Raw genomic sequence first — 20,242 nt, 5'->3', positions numbered from 1 at the left:
GGTCACATTTCTCCTGAGGCAAAGCTGGAAGAAAGTGTCCAAAATGTTTTTGTTTTTTTTAACATGTTAGTTCATTTCACACCAACGTGGCATGCATCTTTTTTAAAGCACACGAATAAATAATGTCGACTATAATCATTGTTCCTGATAAGAGTGGGAGGAAGTACGAGAAATCAATAAATAAATGCATTACTATTTTTTTTTTTTTTTGTATGGGTTTTAAATACATGGTGACTCACATATAGGGACCAGTCTTTGGTGTGTGCGTGTGCGTGTGTGTGTGTGTGTGTGTGTGTGTGTGTGTGTGTGTGTGTGTGTGTGTGTGTGTGTGTGTGTGTGTGTGTGTGTGTGTGTGTGTGTGTGTGTATCAGAATAGAGGATTGCCAGTAAAATACTGTAGGCGGTCACGGTTGAGCTTCTTCTCCTTCATTCTTCTGTTCTGGAACCAAATCTTCACCTGGCGGTCTGACAGGTTGAGCATCCTGGAAAGCTGTAGACGTTTCTCTTTGTTGATGTAGACGTTGAAGAAAAACTCTCGTTCAAGTTCTCGGATCTGGTACTTGGAGTATGGACACCTCTTCTTTCTTGACTTGCTGGACGAGGCTGCATGCACACACACACACACACACACGCACACAAATTGGAGACGTTGGTGTAATATGTAGAGGGAATGCACCAAAATACACAATTAAGGCACCTAAGCTGCAAGTGGTATAAATAATAATGTATTAATGTGCACAGCATTATTTGTACCAACTATTTTTGCATAAAACATTTTTGATGTGGAGAAAAATCCTCAATTTTTTTTTACAAAAGACACATTTTTTTTAAATTTTTTAAATATATTGTAGGAATCCAAATTCAAACAAACTTCAAGCTTGGGAAAAAAAAATGAAATAAGTGCAGGAAACTCCACAAACATTCCACGCCACGTGATGCAACTAGAGTTGACCCAAATAAACAGGCAGGCCAACTTCCTGTTGACTGTGTTGATCTGCAGGGAAATGCTCTCATCCCCCCTTTTTGTGTAATCATGCACACGTCACGTGACTTGCAGGAAGTTCAAATAAATCCACGAATGCATTGAAATGCACTTATTTCGTGACGCTCTTTGCAGTCCACCAAAAGGCCACTTAAATAACGCCACGACACTGAATGCAGTACTAAAAATTGCATTTATTGCTCCCCTCAATGATGTCACTAAACGTCACTTATTTTTGCTCAGTGTTATTTAAATTAAGTTGTTTTTTTGCAATTTTAACCAACAAAAATACCTTATTTATGTAAAGAAAGTAAAGCACACTTACTTTTACGTGTGCATTTTAACATGAACAAAATGTGCATTCATACAACTTTGCTATTTTTGTTAACATTTTCCCTAAAACACCTATTTGTTTAGGTGAGGGGTAAATAAAGCTGTTCTGGATGCAGTAATTCAATAACATAGCAGAAAAGTGCAGACTTCCTATAGGAATAGCACTAAATGCAGTTATTTCCCTCCACAATAATGTCGAATTATCAGTAAAGGTTATTAATTATATTTTATTAACATTGCCAATATGTGCAATCACAAAAAAAACCTCCTATTTATTTAGGTGAGGGTTAAATAAAGCTGTTCTGGGTGCAGTAATTCAATAACATAGCAGAAAAGTGCAGACTTCCTATAAGAATAGTACTAAATGCATTTATTCCCCTCCTCAATAATGTCAAATTATCAGTAAAGGTTACTAATTTTATTTTATTAACATTGCCAATATGTGCAATCACTAAAAAAACCTCCTATTCATTTAGGTGAGGGTTAAATAAAGCTGTTCTGGATGCAGTAATTCGATAACATAGTAGAAAAGTGCAGACTTCATATAGGAATAGCACTAAATGCAATTATTTTCCTCCTCAATAATATCAGATTATCAGTAAAGGTTGCTCATTTTATTTTATAAACATTGCCAATATGTGCAATCACTAAAAAAAAAACTTTTCATTTAGGTGAGGGGTAAATAAAGCTGTATTGGATGCAGTAATTCAATAACATATTAGAAAAGTGCAGACTTCCTATAGGAATAGCACTAAATGCAATTATTTTCCTCCTCAATAATGTCAGATTATCAGTAAAGGTTGCTCATTTTATTTTAGAAACATTGCCAATATGTGCAATCACTAAATAAATAAAAAACTCCTATTCATTTAGGTGAGGGTTAAATAAAGCTAGTATTTCAATAACATAGTAAAAAAGTACAGACTTCCTATAAGAATAGTACAAAATGCATGTATTTTCCTCCTCAATAATGTCAGATTATCAGTAAAAGTTACTAATTTTATTTTACAAACATTGCCAATATGTGCAATCACAGAAAAAAAAACTCCTATTCATTTAGGTGAGGGGTAAATAAAGCTGTTCTGGATGCAGTAATTCAATAACATAGTAGAAAAGTGCAGACTTCCTATAGGAATAGCACTAAATGCAATTATTTTCCTCCTCAATAATGTCAGATTATCAGTGAAGGTTGCTCATTTTATTTTATAAACATTGCCAATATGTGCAATCACTATAAAAAAAACAACACCTATTTATTTAATGCAATACTCCATCTCAATAAGTGCAGATTTTGCACACAAAAAAATGCATTTATCAGTATCACTTTTCAATGTGTGCACCAAACATGGACAAAATGGGCATTTAATGTATTCATTTATTATTTTTGCTTAAATAAATCTGCCTTACTCTTAAGATAGTAGTGCATGCAGATTCAGTATGAGACTACGCTTTTGTATTTGTATTTTTTTGTAAATAAAGCAGTACTCCATCTCAATGTAGTGCAGATTGTGCATGTAGTACTGAATTAATTTATCAGTAAAGGTCACTTGTTTCATGTGTGCATTGGACAACATTTGCATTTAAATACATTCATACTTATCATTGTTATTATTTTTACTTAAATAAATCTGCAATACTCTTAATATAGTAGAAACGTGGAGATTCTGCACAGCACTAAATGCATTTCTCAGTAATGGTCACTTACTTTATGTATGTGCATAAACACCAAACATAAAATGCATATACTCCTTTATCTATTTATTGCTTGAATAAATCTGCATTACTCTTACTATAGTAGAAAAGTGCATGCAGATTCAGCATGGGACTATGTTTTTGTTTTTGTTTTGTTTTTTAAATAAAGCAGTACTCCATCTCAATATAGTGCAGATTGTGCATGTAGTACTAAATGCATGTGTCAGTAAAGGTCACTTATGTTATGTGTGCTTTAACACCCAACATGGACAACATGTGCATTTTAAATAAACCCCTACTTACCATTATTGTTATTTTACTTAAACAAGTCTGCATTACTCTTAATATAGTAGAAAAGTGCAGATTCTGCATAGCACTGGATGCATGTATCAGTAAAGGTCATGCATAAATACCAAACATAAAATGCATATACTTCTTTATCTATGTATTGCTTGAATAAATCTGCATTATAATAATATAGTACAACAGTGCAGATTCAGCATGGGACTGTGCATTTTTTTTTTTTTTTTTTTTTTTACTTAAATAAAGCTGTTCTGCATGCAGAGCTCCATCACTACATAGAAGATTCTGCATGCGACTGCAGAAGGTCACTTATTTAACAAGGACAAGCTTTACGGGGTTTTTATTAACCAAAAAGTGCCTATTTCTACTTATTTGGACACAACCCGTAAACCAGCTGCTGGTGACCCTAATAGTAACCTAGTAAAAATTCATTTAACTGCCTCTTTTTTGTATTATTATTTACTTAAACAAGTCTGCATTACTCTTAATATAGTAGAAAAGATGCATGTATGAGTAAAGGTCATGCATAAACTTGTATATACTTCTTTATCCATGTATTGGTTAAATACGTCTGCATTATAATAATAATATAGTACAACAGTGCAGATTCAGCATGGGACTATGCATTTAAATTATTATTATTATTTTTTTTGCTTAAATATAGCAGTTCTGCATGCAGAGCTCCATCACTGTATAGGAAGGTCACTTATTTAACAAGAACATGTGCATTCAAATAAAGTTTTTTTTAAACCAAAAAGTGCCTATTTCTACTTATTTGGACACAACCAGTAAACCAGCTGCTGGTGACCCTAATAGTAACCTAGTAAAAATTCATTTAACTGCCTCTTTTTTGTATTATTATTTACTTAAACAAGTCTGCATTACTCTTAATATAGTAGAAAAGATGCATGTATGAGTAAAGGTCATGCATAAACTTGTATATACTTCTTTATCCATGTATTGGTTAAATACATCTGCATTATAATAATAATATAGTACAACAGTGCAGATTCAGCATGGGACTATGCATTTAAATTGTTTTATTATTTTTTTGCTTAAATAAAGCAGTTCTGCATGCAGAGCTCCATCACTGTATAGGAAGGTCACTTATTTAACAAGAACATGTGCATTCAAATAAAGTTTTTTTTAAACCAAAAAGTGCCTATTTCCACTTATTTGGACACAACCAGTAAACCAGCTGCGGGTGACCCTAATAGTAACCTAGTAAAAATGCATTTAACTGCCTCTTTTGTCTGGCACTTTCCTCAATTTCTTCCTAAATTCCACTTATTTGGTATTTTTCTCCATGCATGAAAATTGCTTGCACTTGTTAAAAAAACAACAACCAAAAAAACCCTTGCAAGTATTGAATTTAGCCTCTTTTTTTGGGGGAATGCCATGTGAGCAAAGTAGGCCCCGCCATTGTAAATAGCTTTACAGCCGTAAAAGAACATCTTATTGGGATATAAACCGCCCTTTGCATGCTTATAAAGGAGCGTGCGCGGCCACGGCGAAGGACGCGCCATTGTTCACGACTAATAAAGGAGTGTGTAATAATAATACAACCCACTCTGCTGGCTGCTCTTGTCGCCACAGTTGGAGGACGAGTCCTCGTCCACGCTGGCTACCGTAGCCGCCGCCGCCGCCGCCGCCGCGTCCCCGGCGTCCTGCTCCACTTTGCCGGGGTCGTCGCCCTTCTGCCGGGGCTGCTCCGGCGCGCCTTTGTCCGCGTCGAAGAACTGGTCGAAGCCCTGCGGCAGGACGCCGTTGCGCCCGGCCCCGGCGAAGAGGCTGCACGGCGAGCCGGCGCCGGCGTGGGGTCCGCCGTACAGCGGCTCGTTTTTGAAGGAGGACTGGATCAAGTCCCGGTGCATGATCTCCTCGGAGGAGTAGTAGGACGCGTAGTTGTTCCGGTAGTGCCATTTGCTGGGGTGCTCCAGTCCGTAGTCCCTGAAGGAGACCTCCCGCACCGGCTGGTGGTGGCCGAGGTTGGCCGAGTAGGGGAAGTTCACCTGGCAGGAGGCGCTCTGCGGCAAAAAGGAGGAGACGGACGTGAAGTCGGGCGTGGAGACGTAGTAAGTGCAGCTCGGCAGGTACATGTTGGACGCGCGCTCGTCGTAGTCCGTCATGTCTGCTCCCGGGTTCCTCCTTGGAAGGAGGAGGAGGAGGAGGAGGCGGAGGAGGAGAAGCTCCTTCGGTGTTAAACTTTGGCCATCTGGCGCACGGAAGACGCGCGTAAAGGGGAGGAAAAGGCGCACGCCGGCTCGCTATACATCTTGATCGATTCTTGAGGTAATCGTGTCATGTGATCACCCCACACACCCACCCCACCCTTTTTCCTCAAGCAGGAAATTACCATACATCAATATCAGTCATTAAAAAAAAAAAAAAAAAAAAAAAAAAAAAAAAGGTCCTGAGGAACTCATGTGAGAGCCTCCATTGGCTCCGTGGATGCTGGGAACTCCTCTTAGCGCGCGTCTGCGCCATCACGGATGGAGGAAAAAGAGAAGCCAGGGGCATGGAAGAGGAAGACTCTGGGATATTTCAAAAGGAATCATCCACGAAGTGACACGTCGTGACAGCGGCCATCATTCGTGGAGGGCAATCCGGTTTTTTTTTTTGCACCCACCCACCCCCTACACCCACCCGCAGCTCCAACAACCCAGACGTGGAAGCATTGACGTTGACCTTCCTGACTTATTAATGAAGGGAGAAAAAAAGGGCCCACGCGTGCACGTCCGTGTTGAAAACCATCCCGCCACACACACACACACACACACACACCCACACACACACACATCCACGCATACAAGACTCTCGTGTGATTACACGTTTGAAGCCTCATTGCGTCAACCCCAATGTGCGCACGGTGACGCTTGGCGCAGTTAAAGGCGCATAAACAAACGCATGATGGCTTGTAATTCCCGCATTCTTTATTGTCTTTGCCGTGCACAATAAAACACGCGCTTGCATAACCGCAATGATGGCCTCCCCCACACCCCCCACACCCCCCACACCCCACGTGAGCAATCATATCAAGGATTCAAAGTAAAATGTGCATTTTTTTTTTTTAACAAAAACACGAGTGTCCTTTACGCGCAATTAAAGCGCAACACTCATGATAATTAAAGATTGCAGATAGAGAGGAAGAACACATTTGTTCTCTCCTTAATTGTGACGGATAGCTGACTTTATCACACGCACACGCACACACACACCCACACACACACACACACTAGTCTGCACTTCATATTAATTGTCAAATTAAAATCAACAGTTTGCAGATTATGGATTCCACTTTGTAGGTCATGCAGACAATTAGAAGTGTGTTTATGCACAATATTTAGTGTGGAAATTGAAGACATTTACCCAAAACAATTGGGTTTTTTGTTTATATGTGTGGGTGTGGGTGTCTTCTTGGAGGTCACACGCAATGTGGCTGGCCTGAAGTCGACGGCCTTTATTGTTATTGGGGGGAACATCAGCTCTGTGTTCACCCTTCACTGCACCACACTTTGTCTCCAACACAACACACCCACACACACACACAAAATAAATGGAGCACCTTTACCTTCTATCTGAATTCATTGCATTCTATTAAATGTTCTTCTTGGAAAGTTTTTTCTTCTTCTCCCCATTCTCTATTTTTGCAGCACTTTGTTAGTCTGCACTTGTCAATCAGTGCTTTTTATGCAATGTAGAACAATATTGTAAACCTATAACAGCTCCTCGTATATATTCTATAGTCTTGTAAAAAAAAAAAAAAGGAAAAAAAAAGAGATCTCGATTTTATACAAATTGTTGTATATTTGTTGCTTTCTTTCATATTTTTTTTAGCTAAAATGTTTTCACAATTGTTACTTGTCTCTGCTTAAAAAAAATGCATTTATATTTGTGACCATTGTTATTTTTGACTGCAGTAGACATACATAGTTTTCGGTTTCATTTAACAAGGCAATAAAAACAAAAAAAAAGTGTTGGGTTTTAAAAGAAAACAAAACAGTCAATTTAAAAGAAAAAGAAAAAGAAATTGGATAATGTGTTTAAAATACAAATACACAATAGTGGATAAGTTACAAATACTGCAAAAACTAATATTTAAAAAAAACATGTTTGCCTCATACCACAATGTTGTATTTTTAATAGTTCATAGCTAAATGCTAGTTCCCAACTTTTGTCCCAAGCTGGGCTTCTACATAAATAATTGCATATTTGAACAAATAATACACAATCAACCAAATGTGCTAAAACAACACACAGTGAAGTAAAATACCACACAAATAATCAAGTATTACTTTCTAAAATGTAAACATTTCAAACACCTTTTAACATTAAAATACAGTTGTTTTCTATTGTTTATCACTGAAATATGCTTGTATATATATATATATATACACACACAAAACACAAGAGGCTATATCATTCCTACAAGCCTGATTCGCAGGTTTTATTTGATTTTATTTTATATTTATAAAATCTGCGAAACAGGCTTGTAGGGATGATATAGCCTCTTGTGTTTTTTTCTCACCTAACGCATATATATATATATATATATATATATATATATATATATATATATATATATATATATATATATATATATATATATATATATATATATATATATATATATATATATATACAAGCCTGATTCGCAGGTTTTATTTTATTTTATTTTATATTTATAAAATCTGCAAAACAGGCTTGTAGGGATGATATAGCCTCTCGTGTTTTTTCCTGACTTAACGTATATATATATATATATATATATATATATATATATATATATATATATATATATATATACAAGCCTGATTCACAGGTTTTATTTTATTTTATTTTATATTTATAAAATTTGCAAAACAGGCTTGTAGGGATGATATAGCCTCTCGTGTTTTTTCCTGACTTGACGTATATATATATATATATATATATATATATATATATATATATATATGTACTGTATATATACTGTATATATATATATATATATATATATATATATATATATATATATATATATATATATATATATATATATATATATATGTACTGTATATATACTGTATATATATATATATATATATATATATATATATATATATATATATATATATATATATATATATATATATATATATATATATATATATATATACAAGCCTGATTCGGAGGTTTTATTTTATTTTATTTTATATTTATAAAATTTGCAAAACAGGCTTGTAGGGATGATATAGCCTCTCGTGTTTTTTCCTGACTTGACGTATAGATATATATATATATATATATATATATATGTACTGTATATATACTGTATATATATATATATATATATATATATATATATATATATATATATATATATATATATATAGAGAGAGAGAGAGAGAGAGAGAGAGAGAGAGAGAGAGAGAGAGAGAGAGAGAGAGTTTTATATATATATATATATATATATATATATATATATATATATATATATATATATATATATATATATATATATATATATATATATATATATATATATATATACATATATATATTTGGCTGTGAATCTTTGGGTGTCCCACGATTTGATTCAATATCGATTCTTGGGGTCACGATTCGATTCAAAATCGATTTTTTTTTCAATTCAACACGATTCTCGATTCAAAAAGATTCTCTATTCATTCAATACATAGGATTTCAGCAGGATCTACCCCAGTCTGTTGACATGTAAGCAGAGTAGTAGATTTTTGTAAAAAGCTTTTATAATTGTAAAGGACAATGTTTTATCAACTGATTGCAATAATGTAATTTTGTTTTAACTATCAAATGAACCAAAAATATGACTTCTTTTTTCTTTGTGAAAATATTGGACACAGTGTGTTGTCAAGCTTATGAGATGCGATGCAAGTGTAAGCCACTGTGACACTATTGTTCTTAATTTTTTATTTGTATAAATGTCCAATGATAATAACAATGAGGGATTTTTAATCACTGCTATGTTGAAATTGTAACTAATATTGATACTGTTGTTGATAATATTCATTTTTGTTTCACTACTTTTGGTTTGTTCTGTGTCGTGTTTGTGTCTCCTCTCAATTGCTCTGTTTATTGCAGTTCTGAGGGTTGCTGGGTCGGGTTTGGTTTTGGAATTGGATTGCATTGTTATGGTATTGCTGTGTATTGTTTTGTTGGATTGATTAATTTTTAAAAAATATTTTATTTATTTTTTATTTTTTAAATATATATATATATTTTTTTAAATCGAATTTTTAAAAATGAGAATCAATTCTGAATCGCACACCATGCGAATTGAATTTTTTCCCACACCCCTAATATATACTGTATATATATATATATATATATATATATATATATATATATATATATATATATATATATATATATATATATATATATATATATATATATATATATATATATATATATACACTCTATGTGTATATATATATATATATATATATATATATATATATATATATATATATATATATATATATATATATATATATATATATATATATATATATATATATATATATATATATATATACACTCTATGTATGTATATGTATCAGTCTTCTGTTTTTTGCATATGTGTGATTCTGACAAATGTCAGAGAATGCTGGTTGTTGGGAGGCTATATTAGTCCCATATTAGTCCTATAAGGATCATTTCTGTTTTTGCCAGTGCAGCTTATTTGACTAAAAATGCATCGTGTACCAATATGTGTGCTGAATGCGTGGGAAGCAGCAATGCACAGTCCACTAACTTGACCTTAACTTTGTTTTGGCACCCCCACTGTCTTTAGGGCCCTCAGCTAAATGACGCTGTCTGGCTGGGTTTTGCCGCAATAAAGCAATAAAGTCACAAAATGGGGGCGGAAACGTCGCACAGAGGAAGCTCTCGACTTTGCAGCTCCAAATATCTGCAGCAGTAAAAGAAAAAAGGATGCCTGCACGCTCAGATGAACACACTATGAAACATTGCAGCATATATATATATATATATATATATATATATATATATATATATATATATATATATACATATATATGTATATATATATAATTGTGCTTAAATGCATCCAAATGTGTAATAATTATTATAGTCACCCGATATATGTTTGATAATGATGTGCTTTTTTTGGAGCAACTTTCTATGAAAAAGTAAACAAAGTTGTATTTTTGCCCTCCAAATTGCGTTTTTTCATGACAAATGCACGTCACAGTGCAGCTGCAACAACACAGATAAACACACGCACACACACCCACACACCCACGTATATAATATATAATAACAGAACTCATAGGGGCTCATTTTGGATCTTTTTTTGTCTTTAAAATGAATACTTTCTATATTGCAGTTCAAATGATTTATATTGGAAATGTACAAACTAGCCAAAAGCACCAGTTTTGTTTTGTTGCTTTCGTGCAAACGACTGCACGTTTCCAGAAAAAAAAGAAAAAAAAGATAATTCACAGCGAGGTTTGAATCCTTTTGAGTCGTTTTATTGCACAATAACACATTTTTTCTGTTTTAATTTAAGAAATGGGGAGTGCTTGGGTGCATGCAGTGTGTAGCTTCAAAACATCGTGTGTGTGTGTTCTACAGTTTATATACCAAAACAACAACAACAATATGAATTAACGGTCAAATAAAATGCAGTAACTTAACATGTTTTAATTAATATTTTTACCCCTTTGTCTGCTTTTCTTTTGTGTGAAATAGCAATAATAATAATAATGTAATTGTATTTATAGCACACTTATTTCTGCAATCTCAAAGTGCTACAGAATGAAGAATGGACAAGCAGGAGACAAAAAAAATAGTTAAAAACCAACAATAAAAAACATTCCTTGTAAATAGTAAAAAAGAGTCATAAAATAATGCATGTAAGGATATATATATATATATATATATATATATATATATATATATATATATATATATATATATATATATATATATATATATATATATATATATATATATATATATATATATATATATATATATATATATATATATAACTTTGTGATGCAACAAGTTCCAAAAATATTTCATAGCATTCAATTTTGTCACTTCCAAATCCAAAATATTGAATTTATGTAAATAATAACTGCCAATGCAACAGTTTATTAACAAATGTTGACATAAGGCAAACAAAACTAACTTTTTTGCATTTAAGTTTCATTTCCTGCATGATTTCTACTAGTGTTTATGTAAAAAAATAATCCACATTTTAGCAAAGGTTGTATGTTAAATGTGAGAACATTTCGTGTTGAAAAAGAACGTATTTACTCTCTATAATAAAGTTTAAAACGAGAAAATATGTGCGTGCATGCAGGGGAAAGGAATGAACATTTCCAGTAACTTTTGCAATTAACTTTTTCAACGTTTTTTGAGGGGGTCTGTTTTTGTGTGAAATAAAAGGAACAATATTGCGTGTTAGTGTTATTTATATATGGTTTTAAAAGTATGCAACTGTGTGGAATATATACCAAACAATATTAATTAACATTCACTTTTGTTACATCCTAATCCAAAAAATGTACATTATATCAGAAATAGAAAAGTCTTCCCTCTTTTTTGCATTTTAAGTTTTATTTCGTGCATGATTTCTACTACAGTGTTTATGTGATTATACGTTCTATAACGTTGGCAAAAAAGAATCCACATTTTAGCAAAGGTTGTATGTTAAATGTTGTATGTGAGAACATTTGGTGTAGAAAAAGAGAGCATTTACTCTCTATAATAAAGTTTAAAACGAGAAAATATATGCGTGCATGCAGGGGGGAAATGCACAAACATTTCCAGTAACTTTTGCAATTAACTTTTTCAACGTTTGTTTCTGTGTGAAATCAAAGGAAAAATATTGCGTGCTAATGATATGTATATATGGTTTTAAAAGAATGCAACTGTGTGGAAGAGATACCAAACAATAATAATAAACATTCACTTTTGTCACTTCCAAATCCAAAATATTTCTATTATATCAGCAATAACTATATATTTACTAAAGTCTATAGCTGCCTCTTTTATTTGCATTTTAAGTTGCCTTTCCTGCATGATTTCTATAGTATTTGATGGATAATGTTGGCAAAAATACGCCACATTTCAGGAAAAATTTCATTTTTAACATGCACAAACACGAGAACATGCCGTGTTGAAAAAATAATGCATTTACTCTCTATAATGAAGCTTTAAAACGAGAAAATATGTGCGTGCATGCAGGGGGAAAAGAACTAACATTTCTGGTAACTTTTGCAATTCACTTTTTTGTGTGAAATCAAAGGGAAAAAAATTGCGTGCTAATGATATGTATATATGGTTTTAAAATAATGCAACTGTGTGGAAGATATACCAAACAATAATAATTAACATTCACTTTAGTCACTTCCAGATCCAAAATATTTCTATTATAAAAGCAATAACTATTTATTTACTATAGTCTATAGCTCCTTCTTTTTTTGCATTTTAAGTTGCCTTTCCTGCATGATTTCTATAGTACTTGATGGATAATGTTGGCAAAAATACGTGACATTTCAGCAAAAAAAATGCATTTACTCTCTATAATGAAACTTTTAAACGATAAAATATGTGCGTGCTAATGATGTTTATATATGGTTTGAAAATAATGCCATTTTGTGGGAGAGATACCAAAGTAAATTAATTAACATTTACTTTTGTCACTTCCAAATCCAAAATATGTCCATTATAAAAGCAATAACTATTTATTTACTAAAGTCTATAGCTCCCTCTTTTTTTTTTTTTTTGCATTTTAAGTTGCCTTTCCTGCATGATTTCTATAGTATTTGATGGATAATGTTGGCAAAAATACGTGACATTTCAGCAAAAAAAATGCATTTACTCTCTATAATGAAGCTTTAAAACGAGAAAATATGTGCGTGCTAATGATATTTATATATGGTTTGAAAATAATGCAATTTTGTGGGAGAGATACCAAAGTTAGCTCCCCCTTTTTTTGCATTTTAAGTTGCCTTTCCTGCATGATTTCTATAGTATTTGAGGGATAATGTTGGCAAAAATATGCCACATTTCAGCAAAAAATGTCATGTTAAACCTGCACAAAGACGAGAACATGTCGTGTTAAAAAAAAGAAGCCATTTAATTACAATTCAAAAGCATTGGAATGAGAATATACATGCATGCATATGTGTTATATATACATATATATATATATATATAATATAAACATGAACTTGAGCTTAAGACACATAACAATAGAGAGGGGGAAAACAACAACAGGAATACACTAAATAATCATTTTGGAGGCTGAAATGTTCCATTGCACACTTGGCTTGTGTCCATGTTTGCTTGGCGTGGATGACGTCATGGAGATGAAGTATTTCACACATATTTTTTATAAATAAATGGTGGTCCAAAAAACATGAGGTACATGTCGCCCTATTGACTCCTCAATACAGGCCAAAGGTTTGTTCTCGCATCATGAGTCGTTTCTTCTTCATCCTGCGGTTCTGGAACCAGATCTTCACCTGCTGGTCACTCAGGTCCAGTCTCTCGGAAAGTTCTTTGCGCTTCTGCCTGTTGATGAACTCATTGAGCAGGAACTCGCTCTCAAGTTCAGCCAGCTGAGGCTTGGAGTAAGGCTTCCTCTTTTTCCTGCTCCTCACCAGGTGGGACGAGCACCAGGTGCCACCTGCATGGCGCACGCGTGGCGGGAAATAATACATTAGATCAAGTGTAAAAAAAAAGATAAGTTAAATACACAATTGATTAATTACAAATACTGCACAAACTAATATTTAAATAAAAACATGTTTGCCTCATACTACAAGGTTGTATTTTTTAAAACACATTTGTTATATTTAATTGTGATGAGAATGGAATAGCATGTCATTTCAACAGGGACGATACACTTCAATATAGTTCCGAAACAATTTAATAGTACATAGCTAAATGCCAGTTCCCAAAATTTGTCCCAAACTGGGCTTCTACATAAATAATTATATATTTCAAAAAATAATATACTCTAACACACCGTGCTAAAATAACACACAGTGAAGTAAAACGCAAATCAAATATTCAAGTATTACTATTTAAATATAAACATTTCAAACACCTTTAACATTGAAATACAATTGTGTGCTATTGTGTTTCACTGAAATATGCTTTTATATATACTGTATATATATATATATATATATATATATATATATATATATATATATATATATATATATATATATATATATATATACTGTATATATATATATATATATATATATATATATATATATATATATATATATATATATATATATATATATATATATATATATATATAAATATTATATATCATATAATATAGCCTCCCAACAACTATCATTCTCTGACATTTATTTTTGCTCTTTTGCCAGAATCACACATATGCAAAAACAGATACATATACATATACATACATACAGTATGTAATATATATATATATATATATATATATATATATATATATATATATATATATATATATATATATATATATATATATATATATATATATATATATATATATATATATATATATATATATATATATATACACACGTTAGGTCAGGAAAACACAAGAGGCTATATCATCCCTACAAGCCTGTTTCGGAGGTTTTATTTTTATTTTATTTTATCCATCCATCCATCCATTTTCTTCCGCTTAATTATTTTATTTTATATTCATAAAATCCCCTGACGAGCGGGGAAACCTGCGAAGCAGGCTTGTAGGGATGATATAGCCTCTTGTGTTTTTTTCTGACCTAACGTATGTCGGCTCTACTCCGGTATTGAGCACTGTATAACGGATAAACCACAGAAACCTTGACTATATATATAAAAAATAAAATATATATATATATATATATATATATATATATATATATATATATATATATATATATATATATATATATATATATATATATATATATATACAAACCGCATTGAAATGAGAAGGTTTGTCCAAACTTTTGGCCTATATATATATATATATATATATATATATATATATATATATATATATATATATATATATATATATATATATATATATATATATATATATATATATATATATATATATATATATATATATACTGTAAGCCATTAATTGAGTAAAATGTTAAAAATAATTCAGCAAATGTGTACCATATTGCGCATTTTCATTATTTTATGTCATATAGGACATATTTTTCTGCCTTCATGAAACAAAAATACAAGTTTATTATAAATCCAAGGACACGTTTCTTGGCCCAATTGGACTTGAAGGTCCAACACGCACCACGTGACCCATTGTTTATACGCCACAATAATAAAAGACTGACCTCCTAATTAGATTATTAGGTAATAAAAGTGTACTAGACCTTCAAGAAAAGTGGACCTGGTGCAGCTGAGCGCGGACGCGGGCTTGTTCGCGTCGAGCCGACCCGCACATTCCTGCTCCAGCTGGCCCTGCGCGTCCAAATACCCGCGCTGGTGGCCCTGCAGCTCCCCGGCGTAGACCTGGTGAGGTCCCGCCGACGGCGGCGCCTTGTGGTCGGGGCCCGGCAGACACCGAGGGGGCGGCGGAGGACGCGGAGGCTCCTCCTGGGCAGCCTTGGCCGGGTGGTGGTGGTTGTTGTCGTCGCTTACAGGCGCGGTCGAGCTGGAGCGGAACGGCGGGCAGAAAGCTCCGAAGGCGCGGCTCTGTGGCGGCGGAGCGACCGGGCCGGACGTGCACGGATTCGAGGCGGGCCACGGGAGCGCGCACAGCTCTGCCCTCCGGTTGTAGGGGATGTGGTGGTGGTGGTGGTGGTGGTGCAGCGCGGGCATGTGCGCACCATTGCCGCGCAAGTTGGACAAGTAGAGCGACTCGGGGCCAGGGGCCAAATTCAACAGAGGTCCAACATAGCCCGGATTCAGAGGGTTCCGTTCGCACATTGCCATGGAGCTGCGCGCACACGCTTCTTGCGAGGCTTTTTAGCAACTCCCGAAGAATAACGGCTAGCTAATTGGGGATTTGTCAACCGGCGGTCACGTGATATGCAAAGCGTGCGCCGCCGCCCCACCCTCAGGCTCCAAATAGAGCAGAACCAAACTCCATGCTGCCCGACGTGTGTGTGTGTGTGTGTGTGTGTGTGTGTGTGTGTGTGTGTGTGTGTGTGTGTGTGTGTGTGTGTGTGTGTGTTCTAGTATTGCCACCCTTCTTGAGACATGGAGAAGGAAAAGTTTCTTCCCTATGAGGAGGTGTGAACAAGTGATGACATAAATCATGGTCCCAATAACATTGCATCTAATAGAGAATGTCTCATTTGCACCCTCAGGTCAACATATGAAATAACAAGTGTGTGTAAAAATGTGAAGTGCTCCCCCTCGGGTCAACATATGTAATAACAAGTGTGTGTAAAAATGCGAAGTGCTCCCCCACTGGTCAACATATGTAATAACTAGTGTGTGTAAGAAATTGAAGTGCTCCCCCTCTGGTCGACATATGAAATAACAAATGTGTGTAAAAATTAGAAGTGTTCCCCCTCTGGTCAGCATATGAAATAACAAGTGTGTGTAAAAAATTAGAAGTGCGCCCCCTCTGGTCAACATATGAAATAACAAGTGTGTGTAAAAAAATTACAAGTGCTATCCCTCTGGTCAACATATGTAATAACAGGTGTGTGTAAAAATTAGAAGTGCTCCCCCTCTGGTCAACATATGTAATAACAGGTGTGTGTAAAAATTACAAGTGCTCCCCCTCTGGTCAACATATGAAATAACAAGTGTGTTTTACAAATTTGGAGTGTTCCCCCTCTGGTCAACATATGTAATAACAAGTGTGTGTAAAAATTAGAAGTGCTCCCCCTCCGGTCAACATATGAAATAACATGTGTGTGTAAAAATTTGAAGTGCTCCCCTCTGGTCAACTAATGAAATAACAAGTGTGTGTAAAAATTTGAAGTGCTCTCCCTCTGGTCAACATATGAAATAACAAGTGTTTTTTACGACTTTGGAGTGTTCCCCCTCTGGTCAACATATAAAATAACAAGTGTGTGTAAAAATTAGAACTGCTCCCCCTCTGGTCAACATATGAAATAACAAGTGTGTGTAACAAATTGAAATGCGCCCCTTTTGGCCAAAATGTATTAAAACAAATAAATAGATATGTATATAGAGACATACTGTAATAACTTGAAGTAAATAATGATGATTAAAAATCAATTACAAACAAAAAATTCTACATTTTTTTTTACTAAAAGCAGTCTTTTTCTCACAATGTGTCGACTTTTTTCTTATGTAATTGGGAACAATTTCTCATATTATTTCTGTTTCTGTAATATTGCAATATTTTCTTGTAAAATTATTACTTTTTAATGTAAAATTATTACTTTTTAGCACTAAATGGTGACATTTGTCATATAAAATTCTGACTTTTATCACAATATAGCCACTTTTTTTGTTGTTTCTGTAAAACAGTGACATTTTTTTTGAGTAAAACGATGACTTTTGTCATCATTTTGCCAAGTATAGTTCCGATTATTATTATAATATTGCCAACATTTTAAAGTTGTTCTTTATAAAATTGGGACTTTTGTCGAGTAAAATTACGACTCTAATCATAAAATTGCCAACATTTTAATTTTTTTTGTAAAACTGCGACTGTTGTTGAGTAAAATTCCAACTTTTATTATAATATTGCACAAATGTTCAGTTTTCTTGTAAAATGTTCACTTGCGTTGAGTAAAATTACGGCTTCTATTATAATACTGCCAAAATTCTACTTTTTTCTTGTGAAATTGTGACCTTTTTCTTGTGAAATTCCAACTCATTTTTCACAACAAGCTTTTTTATATTTGCCTAGTATGTATATATTATTAATGTTGTAAATACACATCTTTATATATCTAGAAAGGGTGGTCCTAAAGAGGGAGCCATTTTTCGCAGGTCCCAAGAAGGTAAGAAGTACATGAACGTGTGTGTGTGTGTGTGTGTGTGTGTGTGTGTGTGTGTGTGTGTGTGTGTGTGTGTGTCTGTGTGTGTGTGTGTGTGTCTGTGTGTGTGTGTGTGTGTGTGTGTGTGTGTGTGTGTGTGTGTGTGTGTGTGTGTGCGTGTGCGTGTGTGTGAGTGTGTGTGTGCGCGTGTGTGTGAGTGTGTGTGTGCGCGTGTCATCTATGTTGCACATTTTTGGGTGATTTATGCAAATAAAAACACCGTGAAGCCTCTACGACGGGAGCAAGAGCTTTTTATAAAAAAAATGTTTCCAAATATGCAGCTATTTCGGCTATTTGTTATAACATTGCTTCTAAATAAGTTAAAAACAGACATAATCATCTGTAAGTGTTTGACAAGCTTTTATGTCCTTAAGCTGTGTTAAACCTGTACAACTATAGTTTGTATTTTTTGGTGTGTGTGTTTGTTTAAAATGCGCGTCATTTGGCCTTAAAAACCACACATGCCAGCAAGTGTGTCCAAACTCAACATTTTCTAAAAATGTTTACTAATTGGAAAAAAAGGAGAAGACAAAGCTTTGTTTTATTAGTATACATATTTTAGCTTTTTTCTTTACATTGTGACTTTTTGCTTTATTTTCCCCCATCTTATTTATGTTCATTCTAATTTTAATTCAAGTGTGTGACAAATGGCATTTTGGCCTCTACTTTTTCCTTGTTGTTGTTTTTTTTTAATTAAAATTAAATTTCACATGTGTGTCAAAATAATTACATTTTGCTCTATTTCCGCACCATTTTGCTTTTTAAAAAAAAATCTAATTTAATTTCACGTGGGTGACAAATGGTCGCATTTTGAACACTATTCTGTCCAAGGCGACAATTAAAGGGCTGGAGCCTATCCCAGCGTGTAACTTTGTGTGAAAGGCTGACGCAATACCCTAGAATGCATGCAGTCAATCAGAAGACCAATATATATATATATATATATATATATATATATATATATATATATATATATATATATACATATAGTGTTTACTAAAGATCATATTCTTTCACCATTAACCATATTTTACGTTATTAAGGGTTCATTGCAGTCTAACTGCATTTTACAACAAAAAAATATATAATAGACAATAGAATTGTGCCGCAGTTAGCCTGCAGAGAGCATTGACCTGAGCTCAGGTTATTCTTTGAATGTGTCATTTTGTAAACAGCTTATTTGTGTATTGTCAGATGTGACTATTTGTCTTCATAATGTGACTATTAGTGTGTTGTCTTCATAATGTGATTATTTGTGTGTTGTCTTCATACTGTGACTATCAGTGTGTTGTCTTCATAATGTGTGTATTAGTGTGTTGTTTTCATAATGAGACTATTAGTGTGTTGTCTTTATAATGTGACTATTAGTGTGTTGTCTTCATAATGTGACTATTTGTGTGTTGTTTTCATAATGTGACTATTAGTGTGTTGTCTTCATAGTGTTGTCTTCATAATGTGACTAATAGTGTGTTGTCTTCATAATGTGACTATTTGTGTGTTGTCTTCATAATGTGACTATTAGTGTGTTGTCTTCATAGTGTTGTCTTCATAATGTGACTATTAGTGTGTTGTCTTCATAATGTGACTATTTGTGTGATGTCTTCATAATGTGACTATTAGTGTGTTGTCTTCATAATGTGACTATTTGTGTGTTGTCTTCGTAATGTGACTACTTGTGTGTTGTCTTCATAATGTGACTATTAGTGTGTTGTCTTCATAATGTGACTATTAGTGTGTAGTCTTCATAGTGTTGTCTTCATAATGTGACTATTTGTGTGTTGTCTTCATAATGTGAGTATTTGTGTGTTGTCTTCATAATGTGACTATTAGCATGTTGTCTTCATAATGTGACTATTAGTGTGTTGTCTTCATAGTGTTGTCTTCATAATGTGACTATTAGTGTGTTGTCTTCATAATGTGACTATTAGTGTGTTGT

At 33.7% G+C, this 20,242-nt stretch overlaps 3 protein-coding genes across 4 annotated transcripts in view; 1 reads left to right on the top strand and 2 right to left on the bottom strand.

The window, feature by feature from the left end:
- lnpa (limb and neural patterns a) overlaps positions 1 to 20,242 on the top strand; it is a 176,751-nt gene that overhangs the window by 73,595 nt on the left and 82,914 nt on the right. The gene's annotated exons all lie outside the window — the stretch shown is intronic.
- Positions 368 to 5,710, bottom strand: hoxd11a (homeobox D11a). The gene is made up of 2 exons (XM_062070684.1): positions 4,881 to 5,710; positions 368 to 603 (listed from the first exon to the last, which is right to left on the bottom strand). Exons 1-2 carry the CDS (start codon positions 5,437 to 5,439, stop codon positions 368 to 370), a joined length of 795 nt encoding a protein of 264 aa, XP_061926668.1. The 5' UTR covers positions 5,440 to 5,710.
- Positions 13,759 to 16,273, bottom strand: hoxd12a (homeobox D12a). Its single transcript, XM_062070683.1, has 2 exons — positions 15,712 to 16,273; positions 13,759 to 14,000 (listed from the first exon to the last, which is right to left on the bottom strand). The coding sequence occupies exons 1-2, from the start codon at positions 16,271 to 16,273 to the stop codon at positions 13,759 to 13,761; spliced, it is 804 nt and encodes a 267-aa protein (XP_061926667.1).

The sequence above is a fragment of the Entelurus aequoreus genome, linkage group LG14 (assembly GCF_033978785.1).
Source record: "Entelurus aequoreus isolate RoL-2023_Sb linkage group LG14, RoL_Eaeq_v1.1, whole genome shotgun sequence".
Classification (NCBI taxonomy): domain Eukaryota; kingdom Metazoa; phylum Chordata; class Actinopteri; order Syngnathiformes; family Syngnathidae; genus Entelurus; species Entelurus aequoreus.
Note: the sequence above shows the minus strand (reverse complement) of the source record. Positions and strands in the feature narration are given on the sequence as shown.